The sequence below is a fragment of the Rhipicephalus sanguineus genome, chromosome 8 (assembly GCF_013339695.2).
Source record: "Rhipicephalus sanguineus isolate Rsan-2018 chromosome 8, BIME_Rsan_1.4, whole genome shotgun sequence".
Taxonomy (NCBI): Eukaryota; Metazoa; Arthropoda; class Arachnida; order Ixodida; family Ixodidae; genus Rhipicephalus; species Rhipicephalus sanguineus.
The window spans coordinates 39,087,152-39,110,263 of record NC_051183.1 but is presented as its reverse complement, the minus strand read 5'-3'; the positions used below and the strand labels follow the sequence as shown (position 1 = coordinate 39,110,263).

The following is a 23,112-nucleotide window of genomic DNA, read 5'->3' as shown; positions in this document are numbered from 1 at the left end:
CACTCCAGAAGAATGGGGGAATGCCACCGCTTCGAACAAGCCAACAGCCTTTGTAGAATGGCGCGTACGTTCGCCTGACTATTGTACCTAATAACACTTCGCTGACGCCTTCAAAACCAATGTGTTTCCAATGAGCCCGCCCTCTGGCGACCAATTGAAATTGACGCCAGCTTGATACCTCATTTTTATTCCTTGAACTCTCCGTGGACATCCGTGAAAGCTGCAGCCGCCAGCGACATTTTGAATCGAGCCTTGACAGAAAAGGAATTTGCAGACATTGACCTTCAATAGATCGCTGCTGTTGTATACACAGCAAAAGTATCGAAAGGCGGCCTAGTTGGTAATTCATACTTCTTCGGCTTGCTGGGAGCGCGGGAACACACAACAAACGAAGGAAGAACCACAGAACACGTTGTTAGTGAGCGCTCGTGTTCTGTGGTCCTTCCTTCGTCTGTTGTGTGTTCCCACAATCCCAGCAAGCCGAAGAAGTTGTATACACTACCACACGGACTGAGTTATCGGGTTATTGATTTTTCTACCTGACGTATTGTGTAACTGCACGTGTTATGGCTACTCTAATATGTGTATTGTCGCCGATTTTCTTTTATTCCCCTCTTATGCTTTTCAGCCATCAGTCGTCACATATTCAGATGAATGTAGTTTTATTTCTTTTCTTTACAGGCGTTGGTATTTAGACGAACAAAACGGCAAATGATGAATACGTGTGACTGAAGGCTGCGCCGTACAGTCTGTCGTATTTAGTAGCCCATTACCATGACTGGCTAAAGTCGGCTAGCACTCCCCGCAGGGGCATCAGCAGGCGTTTGGTGATTGGCGTCACCACGGACCCGAGCCAATAAAAGGCGGGGGGGGGGGGGGGTGTTGACCCTTTCCCACGCCTAACCTTATTTATTTATTTATTTATTTATTTATTTATTTATTTATTTATTTATCTATTTATTTATTTATTTATTTATTGTACCCTCAGGGCCCGAAGGCATTACAGAGGGGAGTGGGCATACTTAAGAATACAACAAACAGCAAATCATAAAGGAATAAAGAAAAAAGAAAAAGTGCAAAGTGGCTGGCGAAAACTCACAACCAGACAAAAAAGGAAAAACAGCAGCGGGAATACACGAGAGCAATTTTTATAATAAGAGAAATAATTATACAAAGAGTAACAAGCATAAATATATTCACAAGATAGCAATTGTTTTACGAAACATATTAATATCTATTATGTCAGCAATGTCATGGGGAAGGGCATTCCAAGTGACGCAAGTTCTGGGTACGAATGAGTCATGAAAACATTCTGTGTGGCAAGATGGAATCCCAACTTTATTGCGATGATCAGTGCGAGCTTATATGTACGAGGGCCTTGTGAGTAATTGCTTGGCTTTGCCGTGTCCGGGGAAAAGGAGATCCTGCGGGTTGAGCTGACGCCGGGTGCTTGGACCTTTAAGGCCCCCCGGCAAAGGCAACACACCCCTTTGGCCCCAGCTTTACGTAGATGGCAGCCCTGGGCTGACCCACCCAGGGGGAATCGGCGGTCGCCTTTTCCTATCCCTCTCTCATATTTTTTTCTTTCCTATTTTCTTTCCTTGCTGTCATATCTCCTATTCTCTTCAGTTACTTCCCTATTTTCTAGGTGGCCTGGGTTAACCTTGTGCATATAGCCAACCTTGGCCTATGCGCATTGGGTTACAATAGCAATGTACGGCTGGCATCTGCATGTTTTCAGTATACTGAAAACATGCAGATGCCAGCCGTACACCGCTGTTGTGATCTATGAATCTTGTAGCGTCCCCATGTTGGGCTCCGTGGTTGGTGGCCGCCATCGCTGCCGAATCGAATTCTATTACCATGCATAGGGCATTTCCTTCAATAAGTGATTGTGCCGCTTCAAAGCGCATACGGTGTGGATCCGCCTTCAATAAAATCAGTTGTTAGTGTGCACCTGTGATCGTCTGTTCCTTGCTGTGTGTCCTCTCTAGTTGCGCTACTTACAGTGGTTTATATCCGCTTCTAACTTTACGTACGTCGACGACAACGTGTTGCAGAGAGGCCCACGTCGCGTAGCCTGTAAAAGGACATCCTGTAAAGCTTATGTCAAAACAGCCCTTCCGGTACACTTAACTTCGTTACAAGTGGAAAGGACGAGGCGTCTTAGAAGACTGTTTATTTTCCTTCTTTGTATTGGCCAAAAGGACACGAGTTGGCATATTCACTAAAATGACCGACAGCCAGCTGCAGCAGCTGTGACTAGGTCTTTTCGCAAGCCTTTTTCTACGTCCGTGTCGAAAGGCAAGTCACGTGTCACGCATTCTACAGAGACTGGACGATCGTCCCCAACTAGCACACAACGCGATACGTCAGTGTCAGTGATCTTCACTGCTTCAATTCCTGACTCTACGGATCGACTTGCACAAAGCAATGCCTGCTGTACGAATGATTGGGTGTGCACCCTTCGCGTTGTCTTTATGCCACTCTTTATCATGGGCGTCGGCAGGATTTTGCCTTGGGGGGTGCAAACTTGTGTTGCATCGCTGCTGGGGGAGGGAGGGGGACGCTGGCCCTTTTGTACGCCCCTGCCAACGCCCATGCTGGGCGCCGCCGCCTTGGGCTGATAAGCGATTATTTTGCCGGTTTTCTATGTCGTAATATAAAATTATCATAGACACGATCGTTGAATGTACCTGCTCAAGCGTTTTCGTGCGTGCGAGTTCCCCGTAGCGCTGTTTGTTTATTTGATACGGATACAAAACTGCAACGTTATCAGTCCAAGATGGCGGCGCTTGAGCGCGTCCTCACTCTAGCCATAGCTTAAAAATATATATATGCCGACGCGCTTTATGACGACGCGACAAAGTGCATGTTACTGACTCTTGCATGGCTCTTGCTGACTCTTGTCCCACAAATTTTTAGTGTTCTGCTTAATTATGCTAGGCTAATAAATGACTTCTTCAGCGAGGAAGATGGTTGTAGATCAGTTTGCAAAACGTGCGATTTGACCGTTTTAACTTTTATATCTATGAAGTATAGGTGTTTTCTTGCTTTCTGCAGATGCCCACGAAAAAAAAAAAAAAAACTACGTGTCACATGCACGCGCACATGCATACATTATACATACACATTCACTGGTTATTTGCAATGTCCTGGTAAATCAAGCCATGGTTGTAGAATCAATGATATCGAAAAAGTATACTGCAACAACTTCATCTGATATGCTGAAAAGAGTTTTAAAAAATGAATGATAAATAATGTAAAAAAAAAGTATTGCCGAAACCCGGGATCGAACCAGGGACCTTTAGATCTTCAGTCTAACGCTCTCCCAACTGAGCTATTTCGGCAGTTGTCAACGAGCGTTCTTAAACAGCATGTGGACCTTGAACAAAAATTATTTCATACTGAATGTAGGCGGAAGTTATTTGATGAAGCTTTACAGTGCGAGACGCTGCAGAAAAGTCGCACTCGAAGCGAAAAAAACGAGTACTGCATGATTCGACCGCCTCGCTTGCGTCAATGGTGCTCACAAAGTCACATTTGTGTGCAAGCGCTTGACGGGCCTGACTAAAGAGTTCATTGACATTCGAAGCGTTCGCGTACGGCTATAAATGCCGTGGAATAACAATGAGCACCCATGCGAACCACGTGAAACGACACAGCTATACCGCTACCAACATCATCTGCGTTGGTTCCACCATCTAGTGGCTATCTGTAACGGCTTCGGCGGAAGTACACAGCCTTAGAGACTTTTAACCAGAGCAGCGCAGCGGTGGATGTCTCAGAGGTCACAGGAAGTCAGCTGCTCGTCGCACGCCGTTCTCCCAGCTTCCGGCGGCATTCGAAAAAATGGCCGGCTTGAGGCAAACGCCGCTCACTTGTTCGGGTCATACCCGTCCCGTGGTGGACCTGTGTTTCTCAAAGTTGTCCTCGACGGGAGCCTATTACCTAATCTCGGCATGCAAAGGTGAGCGCGGCCGGTGCGTACTGAAATCCAGCACGGCAAGTGGTCGAATGGGGGCGACGTGTTACGATGCGAGGCGTACCCAGGTTCTTTCATTCGTGGGTTCCATGTGCTTCGCTCAGAACGCCGCTTTCGTCACCGAGCCCCCCTTTGATGAAGGTTACACGTTGACAGATTTTTTTTCCACATCATAGTGAGCTCCGATCTTTACGATTTCTCGTTTATGCGTAGTTCTCGTGTACTGCGTTCGTAACTGCGTAGGTATGCCGCTTGTAATGCCACACCAACCGGCGTGAAGGGATGGCGATTGCAATTAGCGTTAATGTTCTAGCCTCAGCGCCTAAACAAAAAAGGAAGTTTGTTTGTACAGTCCAGCAAACATTAATAGGCCGAGGCCGTATCTTGTTTTCGTTAATGTTAAAAAAAATGGTCGCACCTGTTGTCTAATGACAGGTCATGATGAATCGTGTGGTATGTAGCGAAGGCGGCTGTCGAAAACTCGCGTAACAGTGTGACGCCTTGGCTTAGCGATCATTATAGGCTCCACATCTTGCATCTTACAGCATACCTAAACTACTTATAAAAGGCAGCCGCTTTGTAACAATATTATAGGTTAACGTCAGGGTGAAACTACGCAACACGGCAGTATCAAGGAGCCGCGTAAAGCTTAGACTACCGCGGATGTCGTTAAGAATTTTGAGTTCACTGAACCACAGACCTATGCGTGAAGTTTTGAGGTCTAAATCGTGGAGCTCACACACCGAATCTTTAACAGCATCAAACCTCAGCCCCGCCTTACTCACTTCGGAAGGATGGCGTCAGAACCTGCCCTGAGGTTGGCCATCTTTGCCTACGCTGACGTCATGGGTTTTGGTCGTGCATGAAATACGGGCTTTCCGAGCGGCTGACAAATTTAATGCCCTCGTATGTTACAACTACATGTTTGAAAGCAGTATTGGCTTAATACAACCGTAGGGTAGCAAACCTGCAATTCATACACCGTAATGTTCTGCATTGATTTAATTGTGGCGGCCATCTTACAGTACTAGCACACCGAGAAAATACACGAGTTGTGACAGCACGACAGGTGTTAGCGCCAAGAGGTGGATCGGTAACGGTGATAATTGGCTGTAAAACTGCCACCATAAAGCGCACTACAACGCTCACGTGGTATCGTGTACTTGGCCGCCTTGGCATGTACTTGGTCACCTTGGCCGCCATGTTTAACTGGAACGTCCAAGACGCTGCTGAATCTAGGTGCTCCAGGGCGTTTTGCTGACAACTTATTCTGTGTATTTCAGATGGGAAGCCAATGCTCAGGCAGGGAGATACTGGAGACTGGATTGGGACATTCGTCGGGCACAAAGGTGCCGTCTGGGGCGTCGCTCTCAACAAGGATGCATCTAGGGCAGCCACCGGAGCGGCCGACTTCACCGCCAAGGTGAGCGTGTTTGCCCTTTGGATTCTGCTTCCTGGTTCATTTGGGAGGCATGCTTAGATCATTTGATACTAGAGGGATCTTAGAGAAATTTAAATTGTATCTGATATCATAGACGTAGGCATCAACAGTGTTAATAGAATATCCCGCTTGCAAGTTAGCGTGTTGAGGTACATCACGCGTTTTTCAATTTGTCATGTACATATGGGTTCCACCACCTCGATACTGCATCTGAATCATGTGTTGCATCGATTTGCGCAGCACTTCGTTGGTTCATAGCGTGGCCAGCAGATGTGCTATCAGAATACATCAGTACGCTTAGACATTGCAAGTTAACTGTACCAATGAAGTGCCACCAAATTATTTCATGACACTAGCTTCTAGCGACATTGTTTTTTGCTCGTGGACTTCTGGTCTGTTTCTTGTCAACCGGGAGTGGAGATTTCTGGCTGGGTCCAAAAATCCGAAACTCGTTTAAAAGGAGGTAACGGTTCAATTAAAGAGTTGTATTGGATAGACATGATGTCGCAGCGTAAGTTTACTTCAGATAAGGGCCAATTAACTGTAAGGATAATTAATGAAAATGAACTGAATGAGTTAATTCGAACAGCACATGATTTTCTTGTGAGCACCTGGGATCGTTGCGGCCCCTGGCGGAACAGATCTCAACCTCACACTTCTTTCTGAGTGGCCTCTGTGATCCGTGGCCTCTGCACTTCCTTCCACATGATTTCTGAATCAACTCCGGCAGCGCGATGGCGCGTCGCCGGAAGTACACTAAAGCTATGGAAGTCGATGACCAAAGGTTAACACAAGGTGTAGCCAAGTCAACCAAACTTCACCAAACGCTGTGTGCTAGCGCCATCAAAGACGCTTAAATGAAACATTAAGGTTGCCTAAACTTTTTTTCTCCACAGCTGTGGAACGCAGTGGCCGGGGAGGAGCTCCACACATTTGCTCACCCCCACATAGTACGTTCCGTGGACTTTGACTCCGATGGCACCAAGCTACTGACTGGAAGCAATGACAAGTCGCTCCGGATCTTTGACGTCAACAAGGTGGATGCTGGTAAGCCTCAGGAGAACGTGTGAAAGGCCGTTGTGCCAATCCGTCCAATCCAAGATGTGTCTGGTATTAAATGGACACTTATGAGTAATATAAGTTTAACTGTGTTAGTTGATTACCCTCCGACAAATACAGTTGCCGATGAATAATTAGTACTAGACGAGGGCCGTCACAAGATCTAGACAGCAAGTTTCCGATATAAGAGTCGCCTCGAAATAGCTTTTCTTATTCCACAAGTGGCCAGAAATAACTTTTAACATGCTGTTTTTCACAACTTTTAGCCAGTGGTGTCCAACAGAAGTCGTATTTCTGGAAATCAGTCTGTACTGTATTCTGTTGTAACTCGAACGTGTATGTGTACCTGCGACCTGGTCAGTTCGTATTTTGTCTGCTGTTATGCTGCAGACAAACTACGCCAGCATGGTGGTAACTAGCTGTGTGTCCATCTCCTGGCCAACTAAATGGAGGCTGGCCACACTCTTGATAGCTGAATGGTTGAAGATTTAACATGCCTTGTTGCAAAGCGTCCTAAATATTTAAAAAAAAAAGTTGCAGCAAAAAAAATTTGGCAGATCCCACGCCTCGTGGGAATCTGTTTCATGCGAAGCAGCTGGCCAGTGATTGTCTGGGCTGCATTTCTTGGCTTTGAGCCAAGTGTTAGGAAATGGATCGACGTGTTTTTGTAAGTGTAGTAGTTGTGCGCACATCGTGGGCTCACCAGGAACGTCAACTACATCGGAGTTTAAAGGGCAACTTATGGTCTGACGTAACATCAGAACTCACGTTAGAGCACAGATGTCAGCACTATCGAAACGAAGTGCACTTAACGTTGCGATGATGTGAATATCATATGCAACTTTCGTTAGCATATTCCTCCGGGGTCAAACAATGCTTGAATATAGCTTGCTGAATCGTAGGATACAAATGTAATGTTTATTAGATTGTTATAAAAGCGTAGCCAACACTTGAACCACAATTGACGTTAACCCGACTTGACAACTGTGTGATAGGAGTAAATGTGTAATGTTTATTGCTTTATTATGAAATTAGATAGCTGCACTGCAACCACAATTGACGTTGCACCGACATTACGCCTGCATTGGGTTTTTTTCCAAAGCAGTTTCTAGATCTGGTGTGACTCTGTGATAGAATACCTAACTGCCACACAAAATGCTTGGGTTGGATTCCTGCTGGAATCCTAATTTTCATTCTTTCCATTCGTCGGGTCAACGCTGCCGATGTCGGTTTTTCGTAACGCTCTCGCATTTAAGTTACCAATGTCTGTTCTCACCGTTCCTGGGTAAATATAAACTGTAAATCACCTGTAGTGCATACCCGTACACCGCGGCTTGTGGTAAATGGGTATGTGCCACACGTGTCTGGAGGAAAGGGTTTGACGACGTACGCGACAGGATTTTCACGTTATTCGTGTCATGACCCGAGAGTCATATCCCTCAAATCCTCTTACCCTCCCATGCCAATTTTGGTCTGCACCAAGTTAAGGAGGCGATCATGAGAGCACCCAGACATAGGCGGCTAGATAGATAGACAGACAGGCAGACAGACTCACTCACTCACTCACTCACTCACTCACTCACTCACTCACTCACTCACTCACTCACTCACTCACTCACTCACTCACTCACTCACTCACTCACTCACTCACTCTCACTCACTCACTCACTCACTCACTCACTCACTCACTCACTCACTCACTCACTCACTCACTCACTCACTCACTCACTCACTCACTCACCTCACTCAAAGTGCCTGAGGTTCACTAAGAAATGCTTCGCGTTTAAAAAAAATACTCTATAAAAGAAATCATATGGATCATTACTTATCCTATCAGAATGTCCTACTGCACTGTAGCAAGCACTAGTCAACTAGCCCAGCCCCAAACTGTTGGCAGATGTTGAGTTAACCCTTTAACTCGCAGGCCCAAGCTGTACTTCTTTAATGGATTGCATCATTGTTGCCAATGCTGAGTTGCGCACAGCCAGCCTAATATGTGCTCCTCTGAGCACCAAAGATGAGTTACAATTGGCACAGCAGCTCTGGCTTCATTCCTTAACTCTGGAGGGTGGCCCAAGTTTAGAATTATGTTCTAAGCAAGTGCCCCCCTCATAAACTATAAATTACTGAAATGGATGGAGGGGGGTGCTTTCCTAAAAGGGCACCAAAATTCAAGATAGCAACGGCAAAGTTTTCCTGCAAAAAAAAAAGCAAAACAAACTGAGTGCACGTGGACTTCCCCAAAAGTCTTGTGGCTCTCGTTCGTGACACGGCGCATTACGACAGATCACAAACACTGTAAACACCAAAGGCAACGCGATCCGAGTGTGTAAAGCATGGCATGGAAGCACCTTTGATGATGAACCCACGGCAATGCAGTAGCTCTTGGCAGCACTCACCGATCTTGAAGGTCTTACTTTTGCTAACTACGTCTGTCATAGGTACCATCTATGGATTGCGAATTGTACACTGAGGGAAAAGTCTCCCTAGAACTTAGTGGCTTTTTTCCTTTCTTTTGTTAATGAGAACCAGCACTCGAAGCAAGAAATTTATTTTCAGAATCAGAATAAGAAACACTTACAACTAAAGAATGTGTGGAAACTCTACAACACTGCCGAAATAATTTAGCTGTTAGAGGTTTAATCGGTGGTCGTTCTCTCCTCCCAGATCCAACTGTGCTGAAAGGACACACGTCAGCTATCAAAAAAGTGCTGTTCCTTCAAGATGAAAAGCGCTTTGTTTCTGCATCGGATGACAAGACGGTCAGGTAACTAACTGCCCGTTTCTACTGAACTAACAAATGGAGGTGGCAAATTTAATGAGACAGCTCTGGCACGAGGATAATTGCAGACTTCAGTGCACGCATTTTCGTGTTCCAAGCTTCTGCAGGGAAACCACCCCGTGAACTGAATGGTCAGAACTGCCTAGAAGCAGTCTTGACAGTTTCATTTATTTCATGGTTTGTGATGTAGAGTGGTTTCAATGAGCTTTCAATCGGGAACATTGTTTTGCTAGTCAGGACTGAAACAAGTGGCAGATTTAGATTAACGGTGCCTAGCTTGCAATATGCTCCCGAAAGGAATTTGACTGGCTGATTTTTTACGGGGAGTTTAGTCTAAATATTGCATTTGCATAGCTGAACCTGGTCATTGCTGCAGGCACTTATATTTAGCCTGGATCTTGAGACTAGCACCATAGTGTAAGACGTGTGAGTGAAATACATGCATCTTTTTCATTATCTCAAAGTTATTCAGTATTTACGACTATGAACCAACTAGCCCAGCAACAAATTTTGTCGAGTTGTCTTCATTGTTGAGGAGCCGCTAAACCACCTTCGATTATTTTTTAACATTTTGAGTAAAAACGCAGATCGTGTTCAGAATGCCGTCACGATCAATAATGCCAAATGCGGCAACGCTCCAAGAAACAATCCCTTCTCTTCTCCGTACTTTTCGCCAATCCTCATCCCCTCAGCGTTCACCATGATATCAACATGTTGCCTGCTCGTCATCCACAACACTTGCTTGTCCGCTCGCAGGTATGTGCCCTCGCTGCTCTTCTCGCCTGGCGAGGAGGAGCACTCGGCCAGGAGGAGAGGCGAGCTGACGAGCATAGCATAGCGAAAGAAAGAGGAAAACGAGCGAGGGCCCATTTTGTATCATCAAACACGTCTAATTCCACTACAGTGCAGACCACTTATAACGTAACCGCATATAGTGCAGGACCGGTTATAGTGCGGTCTTTTTCGACTCCCGTTCACCCTCCCATAGAACCGCATGTATACGCATACCGCTTATTGTGCAGTCCCCCAAGATGAAATACTGTTTATAATGCGGTTGCGGGAAAATATTTCTGACAAACGCGGTAGCGAGTGCGGTTCTCAAAGGAGGTACGCCGGTGGGGAGGGAGCGACGAGGTCGTTACGAAGGGCGAGGGCACGCACAGTGAACGAATGAGGGGCGGAGGGAGGAAAAAGACCGCGGCAGCACTGTGCGGGCTCGCTGAGTGGGGAAAGATGGTGGTTGCCTAGGCGACGGAGTAGCCTTTGCACTGGCGGCGGCAAGGCGGCAAGGCTCCGCGGCCGCTTGCCGGCAGCGCGTTACGCGTGGAACGTACGATCACGTCCTCATCAAGTGCGCTTTAAAGTAAGTTTCCTGTCGGGAAAAGCGTCGTCATTATCACAGTTGCTACAGATATCGCGTTTGCGACCTCGTCCGCAAATTGAAAAGTTTTGCGGCTTCATGACGCGAGCTTTCGCCTTTTCTGCCAGTGCGCGGACTTAAACGAGCTTGGCGGGCTTTTGTCGCCGTTGATCTCCCGGCCGCGAACACAAACTTCGTATCACGCGCGCTGTTCTTAAGTTAGTGCTTGAGTGCGATCTTTTCGACGTCCGATCTTCATGTTGTCTTGGACAAACTTCCCACGACAACATGTTGAACGGCACGCTAGGCCTAATCAGCGTTGGTTGCTTTTCGATAGCGGTCGCGGGCGATAAAAGTTGCGGTTTGGTGCGGAATCAACGAAACTTTTTGCGATGGCTGCACTTGAAGGGAAGAGAATCATATAGTTAATGAAAACGAGGGCATGGTTGCCACATGCAACTCTCGAATTGTGGTTCCAGATTCGATTGCAATGTCTTGGACATCGCGTGCGCGCCCGTGAAATCGAACGATCGGTACCGCTCAGCACGTGAAATTTCGGACGCGATTCGACAGGGTTTCTGTGTAATGCGCATACCTCGAGGTGGCCTGAAACGTAGTCGGCGAATTTCCGCGATGGCACTTTGTTTTGTTTGCTTTTTTCCCCCGTGTTCATTTCGTTGGCAATGCAGGTCTTTGGCGGTTAATTTTTGAACATTCGGACATTTAAGTAGTTGTAAGCGCCCCAAATCGCATATGTCGATTATCGAACACGCGAGGCTACATGCTCAACACGTTTTGCGCAAGTGCAGCCTTTGAAGAAGGTTGTTTTGGTTATAGTGCGGTACCGCTTATAGTGCGGATATTCGAGACTCCGGCGACTTACGTTATAAGCGGTCTATACTGTATTACGGCACCGTTTCGAAAAATTCTCATGGCTACGTGTTCATTGTAGGCTCGTGCACAACTGTAACACTACAATGTAAAGGGCCAGTAAACAGGCTCGAACTCTTTTTTTACACCCCCCAAACAAGCTCGCCAATTGGTACAGTAGACCGAGGCGATCACATTTTCCGAATATTACAGCGCTGCGCGCCGCGCTGACCCTCCATTTCAAAAAACAATTCCCGCGCCTGTTTCCTTCGCCTGACTAATCCCCCTCGTACATGCAGTGACACAAACTTGGCCATGGGCAACTTGACGTACCACTGAGCTCGTCGATTGGTCTAAACCAGGTCTCAAGAAACAGTTGTCAAGTTAACGTCAGTTCCTGTACCCACCCACCGCTACGAAACAGCACCTCTTGGCCCTGCGGTGATACGGTTTTAGCCACGCAGTTGCCATGCGTATTTTCCTCGCACTGCGTAGCACCTGCACGCACTTCGCCTTCGGCATGAGCAACACGTGGAGGAAGTGTTGTTCACTTGTTGGCTGCAAATCGAACGGAGAAAGGGGGGAATCTCCGGTAGCTCGGACGGGTCGCCCTTGCTTGGTTTTCCCATTGCACGCGGAGCAAGCGGGGTTCTCCACGATTTTCTCTTGTGACCCTTCGTCATCTTGGAAAGCAAGCACACATTCCTGCTGCACTGTGAACTGTCACAAAGGTTTAAAAATATCGAAGAGCCGAAAACTGCCCGTCAAGTTACGGAGCACGTGCAACAACCTAAACAATAAACAACCAGGAGCCACAGCAAGCGAAAGTGCGTTGCGACTGATCGAGCTCACCGATGACGTCAATTGCTGACGTCGTGTCACGTTGCCGAAGTGAGTGGAGTCATAACGACGGTCTATGCCTTCCCCTCCCTGTGGCGGAGAGGGGTGGCGAGGCCGTGTGAAAATTTGAAACCAGCTGAAATGGATGTTCTAACAACTGTAACTTCCTTATTATAACACGTACTCGCAAAATTCTTGCAGCATGTTCACATAGCAGAAGTGCGCATATTTTTCTTCATTACAATTTTTGGACCTTTGGGTTGTTTACTGGCCCTTTAAGTTCGACTTTTGGGTGGTATAGGGGCCATTCAAGGCTTCGTGCTAAGGTGAGACAATGTGGCAAACTTGTCATTCACTGGTGCCTGATTCTGCAATCGCGTTTGTGTTTCGCCAGCGTTTGCGATTATAAAGTGTGATGCGCCCCTGTGCTTGCGTGACGCCGTGCTCGTTAATCTAATTAGTACATGGTTGTTCACTACGCTATCTAAAGCTTATCGAACGTTACTTTGTTTTGCTGTCTGATGCATTTCTACAGCTATCAGCACGTTGCCTTGTGGGTGAGAGTGGCTTCTTTTTTGTGCTATTAGTGTGTGCTATAAATCAAATACCATATTTTCTGTGGATAACCTGCTACCCTCGCTTATAGCCCCCCCCCCCCCTAAATATAACTCGCGAAACATTTTTTAGAAAACATCCCTGCACGTTGCCCTGAAGCTGGCTTCCTCACAGAAATTCACGTGTAACCCGCACCGCAACATTACGTCTGAGTTTTCTGTGTTTTTCTGCAGCTTGTATGCGATAAAATATGGTAATTGGAAAGGCCAACGGCGCACATTTTTGCGACGGAGTGTGAATGGTGTTGACGAAAATGTTGGGCCCTTCAGGTTCTGGGATTACGTGAGTGGGACGGAGGTGGGCAAGCTGGAATTGCCCAGTGCTCCGAGTGACCTTGAGCTCACCCCTGATGGCAGTATGCTGTTGGTCACCCATGGCCATATGGTGAGCACATGGAGCACAGAAACGTGAGTTTTCGTTTTGTTTACTTGGAAAAAAAAATAAATGAGAGGATGCTTGAGCTTTGCCTTCAAAGTGGAACCGAATAACGTAATCTGTAGCAAACATTAAGGGGGGACGTGGTAATGGGAATGGTAAATTTGGTCAAATTGTTCAATTTTTCAATTTATTTTTTACTGCAATCCTGAGACCATGTTTTAAGTCATGGTGAAATATTAGACCAAAATAAGCAGTAGAAGTTGAAATAAAAAGCATTTTACTAATGTGCTGTCATCGAAAACTATGAGAAAATTGGGCTTTAGAAAATGCAAATCTGAAGTTTTCCCTTGGCACAGTGCCACCATATTGATGTCATCATAAAGAGGACAGATGGAGCTCAAGATAGCCGCAAAGCTGCATTTCTCAAATGAAAAACAAAACCAGCTTCTTTCAGAATTCCATTTTCTTAACTTTTAGCTCCATTTTCTTTGAGCTCCATTTTGTCAGCTTTCATTTTTTGAACAGTTGCTGTCAGTCATCCTTGTGCCATTTCACAACAAATAAAGATATAACCATTCGGTTTTCTGTGCTTAGATCCTGAGACATTGGTGAGTGCCGTAAAGCTGTTCATATTTGTCTGCACGTCATACAGATTTTTATAATTGGCTTTTTGTAAAAGTTTTTAGTAAGATAATATGTACAAGAAATTTCGAAAATTTTTGTGTGTGTTTATTTGAACATTAAAAAATAAACCAATAGCATTACGGCACAGAATGGGCCCTTGTGCATATCCTTATGCAAAAATCTTGATGAAGTTAGGTCTAATTCATTAATTAATTTTTGGATGAAAATGAGAGTCTATCAAGTGTTGTAACTCAAAAACTACAAAAGATAGCTCAAAACCGATTTCAGTTATGATATCAGCGCAACATACCACATCTGCATGCCAAATTTCATCACTTTATCTCCATAAATAACAAGGATAGTTTTCATTGCCACGTCCCCCCTTAACTGGGAAGTTTTAACATGTTATATTTATCGTTTTGCTGTCAAGTTCTTCAGCACAAATTAGCGAACATTTTATATGGAGGAATTAATATCATGTTACATTGTTTCTTCATATTAGTACTTGCAGTCTATTGCACAATGCATGACCTAACCACATTGCATATATAGGTAATTACTAATATGTAGAGCTGTGTGAATAGCAAAATATTGAGTGCAAAGCGAATTTGAATAATAAAGTCTGAGTGTGAATCGAATCAAATAATTTTCTAATAGTTCTCAAATACTTCGAAGCCAAATTACAGATAATAAGTTCCAGAGGATCCATAAGCATATTCTTAAGAGGTAGGAACATGAAAGTGTTGCTTTTGGCTAGGTTGATGAAGCCTGGAGAGGTGCTGCTAAGTCCTAGATGTATTATAAAGAATGAAAAATGTGTAGGCCACATTGCCTTTACTTGCATGATATGGTATAACCAAAGTGGTGTCGACATCGTTCTACACGTTGGTGCCGGGTGCCTTTAGGAGAGGTCGCTTGTTTTCCGTCCCGGCTTTTGCAGATGCCAGACGAGTGCGCGAAAAATAACAAATGCGATTTTTTTTTTGAAAATTGCGTTTTAAGTTTACGTAGCCCATTTTCTCTCTGATTACAAAATATATTCACTGGGAACTACCTACAAGTGCTGTAAAGGATTTGCTGCATCTGCCGACGTGGTGGAAATCATCGTGGAAATCGCAAGAAAAAAGACATCGTTTTTCAAAAAATTATACATACAGCCAACTGCCGATTTTTCGGACGCTCGATTTTCTGGACATGCTCGAAAATTCGGACGCTTTCGCGACACTGTCACCAGCCCCATAGACGTCAATGTATAAGGACATCCGAAATTTCGGACACTGGAACTCTTTGGCGTCTGATTTTTCGGACTTTCTGCCCAAAGTGCGGGTCTGAAAGGCATTAATTGAAGCCCCCACCTCTGCCGCGTCTATCATCTCATAGGTTCGAACCAGCTCTTTCGCAAATAGAACTGTTTGCGACAGTAGCAGAGCTCGAAAGTCAGCTTTGCCACAATGCTGAAGTGTTATGGGGTGATGCAGACCAGAAATTCAAAGGGGCCGTTATCACGGTGCAGTGCGGTGATATCTTTACAGATAAGCAGCGGAAATGCACGGAGGCGTGATGGCGGCAGGTGGCAAATGCACCAGTACGGCTTAATCGCTGACAATCCTTATGATAAGCATCTGCAGTTAACTGCTCGATAGTGCGTGTGGCCTAGTGCAGTTGCATGCGTACTGCACACATTTAATAGGCGAGAACCCAAACGCACCGCGCCGCCATTCATGCTGCTTCTTTGTGCAAGACTGCTAAGTGCGCCGCACAGACGCGTTGCCTTCACGAACGAAACCAGCTCGCCATTGCCGCGGCCGTGTGCTGTCGGGAACAAAGGGGTCATCACAAACCCTTTCATGACAAATTGCCTACACTACAGGGACGGCGTCAGCTTAGTTGGCGATTTGCTGCCCACAAACGATCTGCTTCACATGGCAGCAAATGCTGCGTATCGGCGGAGATTCAGTGACGTGTATGCGCACCGTTTACGTGCGTACACACATCGGGGAAAGCTGGACGAGTCGTCCGCTCTTCCGCCACAATCTTTGTGTTCCGCGTCATCGTTTCCGAACGCTCCATGCGAGAGAGCCGTAATCTATTCCGCGCTTTGCTGGCATCAACGAAGCTCATCACGAGACGCAAATTTGCAAGTGGCGGTTGGCACGTAGTTAAGCGGGGTTCGTGGCAGGTACCGAATGTATTTGCCAGAGCCTGGGCGCGAGCGAAAATGCCTGATAAGTGTACCGGGAGGCATTAAAGCTATTTCGGATGTGGCTGTGGCGATTTGACCGCTTGAGCGGAATAAAAAAAGCATGAATACGTTTTTTCGGACGATTTCGTGGTCTCTAGGAAGTCCGAAATATCGGTCGTTGACTGTAGCTCCGCAACGGCGCCACTGGACGCCGCCATTTTGTGCTCGTCAGAAAGAGCGTTTCTTCATGTTCGAATTTCCCACTTCAGCTAGCTCCTCTATTCGGAAACAAGCGGACAAATAGCAAATGTTTGAAGTTCGTTATGAGGCTTCCATTGGCTGCGTACACTAAGTTGCTCCAGCACACCTTTGCCATTGGTCTGATCTTGCCCCGAGAGAGCATCATTTGCATCTTGCGCGTCGCAATGTCCCGGTTGTTGAAAATTGTGCTACCTCGTGACGCGTTCGCACTCATTCTGTGTTCTCAGGTCGACGATCATTTAGAAAATAATTACGCTTTAGTTTGGCAGCTGCAAGTGGAAGCTCAATCCTCACATTACAATGGTGCGCTGCACTCATTGCGAACATCGCAGACGCGCGTCTCGGACCAACTCATTGTTGGAGGTTCTAGTTATCACCACTTCGGACCTCGTGATGAAGACCATCGCAGGACGACTCTTTGCACTCATGATCGAGCATGACGTGCTTTTGATCGGATGCCGTGATCGAGCTTACTGCTCGGAGTTATGGCTAGGCCTAACTCTGTTCACAGCGCCGCGATGTACAAGACGAATGCGAACTTCGCGGGCATGTCTGCGAGCACGGTAGCTCGGACCTTGTGATGAAGACTACCGTGGAACGACTCTTTGTCCTCGTGATCGAAAATGGTGTACTTTGAAACATCTGGCACCACGATCGAGCTTACTGCTCAGAGTCGTGGCTAGGCCCAACTCCGCTTAGCGTGCTAGCGGACATGCAAACGTGAAGAAGCCGCTATGTGCTTCGTCGCAAGCAACGATTGGCATCGCTCGCTGGCTCCTCAGAACCATGGATGCGCATCTTACGCATTGGCAGCGGACCCACGGTCCTCCCAGCTCGTCATGCAGTGACCGCTCAGAGCACAGGTGGAAGCTTCTAGCAAGTTTCGCACGTCGGCGTCCTAAAACGCAAGACCAAGCACGCTGCTCACCGATTTATCGTCCTTATATTTTCCGTTATGATAAACCGTTCTGTCTGTTTTCTGCAGGCTCGAGTACTTCGAATAGTAAAATTCCGGTGCGAATTGAATCGAATTGCAAACACTATTCGAAAAGTATTCGAAAGTTCGAATATTTGCATACCCCTACTAATATGTTGTTCTACTTCGCTACTGCATTACTTTCTTACTGGATAGTATAACTACCCAGTTTGTTGTACATTTCCAGTTTACCCTCTTTTCCCCTCTGTAATGTCCCCGGGCCTTGAGGGTACAATAAGTAAAATTAATTGGGCCCGTTCGCATGGCCTTCTCATTCGCTTCTCGGTGGGATGCGACACTTCTATTCAGCTACATTGTGTTACAGTTGTACAGATTGATTATCCTGTCTGTAAGCAATCATGAAAAAGTATGCACTTGCATGGTTGTTCCCAGAGGTGCGTACGGGCCACGCTTGTGAACCCGTCTCGGGTATGCTGCCTACGTCAGGAGCCCACCGGCACTAATAGATGAGCCCGCCCTCCCAGCCCACCCTAATTCAAAAACCAACAAAAAAATATCAGTAGCACTGGTCTGGCCTGACATTGAGGACTTTGTTGTGGACATGTTAACGCTGTTGTGTATAGTAATTTACCATTGCACACTAAACTGTGTAGAAGAAACTAAAAGGCTTGCTGAAGAGAGGGGGCAGGATGACAACATCACATGTGGAGACCATTTCATCATAGCCTCCGTACTTTGTGTTCGAACATGGCTTTGAAGGTGGGCCTCCCTGTCCAATTTTGATTTACGATGATGTCGGACTACCTGGGCCCATTATTAGGGCTGGGCTCACGTACGAGTTTTCAGGCCACCCAGAGCCCGTGCGCACGTCTAGTCCTTACTGCATTTTCTGCAGCAGGTGCCTACATTTCGTTTGTCTGACCAGCGCATCCTTTCTTATGCAACAGGCTCGAAAAAATGAAGGAGTTCCAGATTCCGAGCCAGGTGAACTCGGCATCACTGCTGCCCGACAAGTCTGTCTTTGTCTGCGGAGGCGAGGACTTCAAGATGTACAAGTTTGAGTACGAAACTGGAACGGAGCTCGGTGAGGCCGATGTCTCGGGTCTTTGGTCCCGGTACTCTCTATACTTAGTTACAACCTAAGAAAGAAATGTCAGCTCTGCCCACAGAACCGCAGCGCGCCTACCCCTTCATCCGACTGCATTTTCGATGGAGGCAAAAATGGAGACCCGTGTACTTAGATTTAGGTGCACGTTAAAGAACCCCGGGTGGTCGAAATTTACGGAGCCCTCCACTACGGCGTCTATCATAATCATATCATGGTTTTGGGACGTTAAACCCCAGATATTATTATTATTATTATTATTATTACCCCTTCACCCGGGAAAGGCAGTCGTGAGAGGCAGTTTCCACTCTAACTGTAAGTACTTTTTCTCGGCTAATGTAAATACTATGCACTTAAAGAATTAAAGGTTCGTCGTTACTACCTAAAACAGTACGTTTGGCTGAGCAGCGAAACTTACTTACCAGGATGTTCAAGTTTTAGACCAAGAACCAGTGACACAGAACGTGTGTCTGAAACACTCGAAAAGGGCTTGACGTCATGAAAATGAGTAAGCGATATTGGACAGAGCGTTTATGCACATTCTCAGTGGGAGGAATTGTGATGGCTGTGGGTGGAGCTGACATGTCTACAGCTAAGCTGTCTAGTGCTAGGATGAAGGAGTACTCATGTAGGCACAATTAAGGGTGGCAACAACTCCAACACAACCGCCATGTTATATCTTAGCATGCATACACACGCTATGGCAGATGCCTTAGGGTGTCTTAAGGTGTCACCAGCCTGCTCCCGTGGGAGGTGGCACTGGCACCCCAATTCAGACACGTCGCGCCACCTCGTGGCGTCGTATGAAACACCGGGCTGTCTGTGTTTTCAAACTTCGGATTGTAAAAGGTGTGCATTACACCGCGCCTTCACAGGACCTTAGGTTTTGCTGTTTCACTACATGACCTAAAGCCCGAACCGCACGTACGCTCCCAAACGTGCACGGGGAGCACGTCAGCGCACGCAGCCCGGGCATATCCAGCAAGTTATGGCGGTTTCCACCCAGACGCTACGCGCGAAGGGGCACGCGAGCGCGCGCTTCCTCTCATGCAAGACATCGTTTCGTACAAAATTACTGATAATTCATCAGAATACTTACAAAACCTCCTTCTGTTACCTTTTTTGTTGTTACATGCATGCAAAAGTAAATAAGAACTAAAATTTTTCACATAACGTGTATCATCATCCGTCAGTCAAGCTGGTGCTGGTAACAGCCATGCCACATTTGCATATTTGCAGGGCTCCGAGCACTTCCGAATGCGCGCAGTTTCAAGGTCGACATCAGATTGCCACGAACACTCGTGTACCGAGCGCGTTTTGCTCCAGTTGCTCCGTCTGCGCATGCGCGGCCTCCGGAGCGCGTACAGCGCGCGCTCGGGCTGCGTATGTGTGGTTCTGCCTTAACTCACACTGGCAGCCACATAAGCGCATCCGGTCTACGTAGTACGTGCGCTGCGATTGGCATAGCCGCCTTTGATAAAACATCATAGTCTTTCTCCAATACGTCTCGTCAACGAATCACATTTGTCACATTGTATCGTGACATAAGAGGTCGTGCTAGTGATGTGTTGAATTGCTCTTTGCACTCGCCGTGGCTCGGACATTTGTCGTTCGTTCCAAAGAGGAACAGTGGCAGTACAAGGAACGTCGGTGCGCCCAGAAGCACGAATGTGCGTGTTGCTGTTGAGCCAATGCCACCGACGACGATTGGGCAAGTGAAGCCGAACGCCACGCGCCAGGCCTCGCCGCGTGAACGCTTCCATAGCTTCGCTGGTCTTCCCACTTCACAAATAGTTGGAAGGGCTCTAAAATTTTTTCTGGGGTTGTAACCAAGTATGGTATTTATAAGCTTCGCTGAAACAAACAGCGTTTAATGGCCAGTTTCTTTCGTTTCTGTCGGCACGTGGTGATTTCACAGCTGCACCGCTTCACGTTTCAGATTCGTTCAAGGGACACTTCGGGCCCGTGCACTGCGTGCGGTTCTCCCCAGACGGTGAACTGTACGCAAGTGGAAGCGAAGATGGTACGCTGAGGCTTTGGCAGACAACGGTTGGTAAGACGTACGGCCTCTGGAAGTACGTACAGCCAACAGAAGGTGCCGCCGGCGAGGGTGTGGCCAACAATAACAACAATGACGACATTCCCACGCCCCCCGACACCGCCGCCGCCACGCCGCCGCCGACTGCCAACAGCGCCGTCAAAGCAGAGGCGTGATGTTCTTCAAAGGGCTGTTGTAGGCACGAACACGGAACTGAGAATCCGGAAAGCACTTGGGGGACTGTCTCGGATTATGCAGGAATGGAGAGCAGATGGGCGCCGCTGTGCGTGAAGCCTACAGCGCAGCTGAAAGCTAGCCTAAACTGAGGTTGGCAGACAGCCGAGAGCTTCAGAAGTGTGTGGTTGCTACAGTTGTATGCGGAACGTTCGTGTCCTTCTTCTTCTGTACTTTTTTTTCTCTCGCTTGAAAAGGAGTGAATAACTGCGGAGAGAGGGCAAGTCCTCCCATTCATGTTTTGTTCCGTCAGCCACCTTCTGCGCAGTTATTATGCCAGTGTCGTGGGAGGTGCGGCGGCCGTCGTGTTGTGGGAGGTGCGGTTGCTGAGCTCCGAAGTTTGGGCATTTTCTTTTTTCCCTTGTCTATAGTTCCATAGTGTTGAACCCCATCTGCCGGAAGTTCATCAGTGGTGTTTGCCACAGCAGCACGCACAATGTTTGCGCATTCATTTCTTTTTTGTCTGTTCCAGATTCTGTCTTGGTAGTGTTATGAAAGTGTGGTAACAATTTTACCATGCAGAAATTTGGGCATCGTCTTTCTTTTTTTCATTGCCCAGGAAAAGTGTTAGGCTTAGAATTGTGCCCTCTTTGTTATATAATGAAAAGGAAGGTTCGTTTTGCTAAAGTTTGGGTAAATTTTGTACTTTGTTTAGTTTGCAGTGTGTTATGCCACAGAAAGAAAGAGTGTGTTACGCCACAGCAGGAAAACTACGCCTCTTGCTCACGGGTGTCGATTGAAGCCCTCTTTGTTGTTATGCTTAGCGCATGAGCGTTTGCTCCTTTAGAGTCTTCACATCTTTTGACACTTGGCACTTTCAGTTGTCAAGAAGAGAGAGCTTGATGCGCAAATGAGCCTGCAGTTGAGTGCGTTGTGTTTTGACTGCTGTGAATATTGCTGAAACGTGGTGAGTGGTGCTTTTTTGACGTATGACATTAAAAAAAATTTTTTTTTTTTCACCGTTCTTTAGTGCTTGAGATTTCATCCCTGTATTCCATGGTGGTTTTAGACGTCGTACTGGATTAAGTTGGATCACGTTGTCAAATTTCCAGTCTTCACTTGTCATTGGCAGTTTGAGATGTTCTCATGGCTCTGTGTACCGTATCTTCACGTGCACTGGCAACTCCTCCATGTTACCTGCACTAGTCACAACTCTCGGAAAAAGGCCTTTTCTTAGTACAATGCAATGACTGCTTGTCCACTGCATTGCAAACAAGGAACCGGTACAGGTTTGGAAACGTCAGCTGATCACTTCAACTTGTTGATCAAGTGTTATTTGTAACAACTGCATTCAGAACTTAACATTTGTATGTCTACGCAAGAAACCTTATGCAGTTACAGGATTGAAGAAACGTTCCATTTTTGTTCACTTACCACGGACTTCATAGCCAAGTGACAACGAGACCAACTTCACTTCAGCTTTTTCTGCATGTGGAATGGAGTATACTAGCCTGTGTGGTTAGTCATGTATTTGTTTTTCTTTGCAGCTGCGCATTTTTATAAAATATACTTTTTTATTCGCACTGTAGTAGCAATGAGCGGGTGCAAAAAGAATGGCTTTGATACCGTATTTACTTGAATGTAACGCGAGTTTTTTTTTTTCCAGATCCTTGCCACCTAAATTCGACCTTCACGTTACAATCGAATACCAAAAATACTGTTTTCTTCCTGAACACAGTGAAATGTCAGCCCTTGCGTTACAATCGCGGTCGCATTACATTCGAGCAAATACGGTAGTTTTCTAGCTCTGGAACAGTATCTTTTGTGGTTTGCTGTTTTACCTTCTCCACAAACATGTCCTATATACTTTTCACGTGAGTAATACAGGATCCCTGCTGTTATCCACATCACATGTTGATATCTAATCTGGGCACTTGTCTGAATTACTATCATGCCTGTTAAGCTGCAGTGAAAAAAAAAGTGTTATCGCCAGTCTTTCGGCAGTACACAAGCAATGTTCTTTTCAAGTGTGGGCATTCGATCTCTACGTGCGAGACGTATCGACTGGCCTCTATTCTTTCCTCACACTGGCAATCTGCTACTGGACAAGTTGCAAATGTCAATGTTTTGTTAGCATCGTGTATGATTATACAAGCTGCATTTTGAGACTGCCAACTGTGATTCCCCAAGAACGGCCCTGACCTCCTTCGTCTACAGCGAGAGCGACGCTTGCCTCAAGCCGGAAAAAAAATTGATTGTGGAATCTTTTTTGAAATAAACGCTTGGCACCCAGTGCCAGAAAATGCCAACATTGTTGCTTCCATCTTTCTTTAAATGCTGCCGTTCGGAATGGCTCTGCTATACTGCTGTGAGCTTTTAAGGCTAGCGAGGCATTCTCGGTTTCATTACTGTTCCCACGGGCAATCTCTTCTTTGTTATGTACTTAGAGGGACACTAAAGA

General features: G+C 46.5%; 1 protein-coding gene and 1 non-coding gene across 2 annotated transcripts; one reads left to right on the top strand and one right to left on the bottom strand.

The window, feature by feature from the left end:
• Positions 1-3,277: 3,277 nt before the first annotated feature.
• On the bottom strand, positions 3,278-3,350 carry Trnaf-gaa (transfer RNA phenylalanine (anticodon GAA)). The gene has a single exon. It is a non-coding gene; the product is annotated as a tRNA-Phe (tRNA).
• A 464-nt stretch (positions 3,351-3,814) lies between these two features.
• On the top strand, positions 3,815-22,596 carry LOC119401742 (serine-threonine kinase receptor-associated protein). Its single transcript, XM_037668696.2, has 7 exons — positions 3,815-3,970; positions 5,269-5,408; positions 6,323-6,473; positions 9,153-9,252; positions 13,222-13,359; positions 18,282-18,418; positions 20,379-22,596. The coding sequence occupies exons 1-7, from the start codon at positions 3,853-3,855 to the stop codon at positions 20,651-20,653; spliced, it is 1,059 nt and encodes a 352-aa protein (XP_037524624.1). The 5' UTR covers positions 3,815-3,852; the 3' UTR covers positions 20,654-22,596.
• The last annotated feature ends 516 nt before the right edge of the window (positions 22,597-23,112 follow it).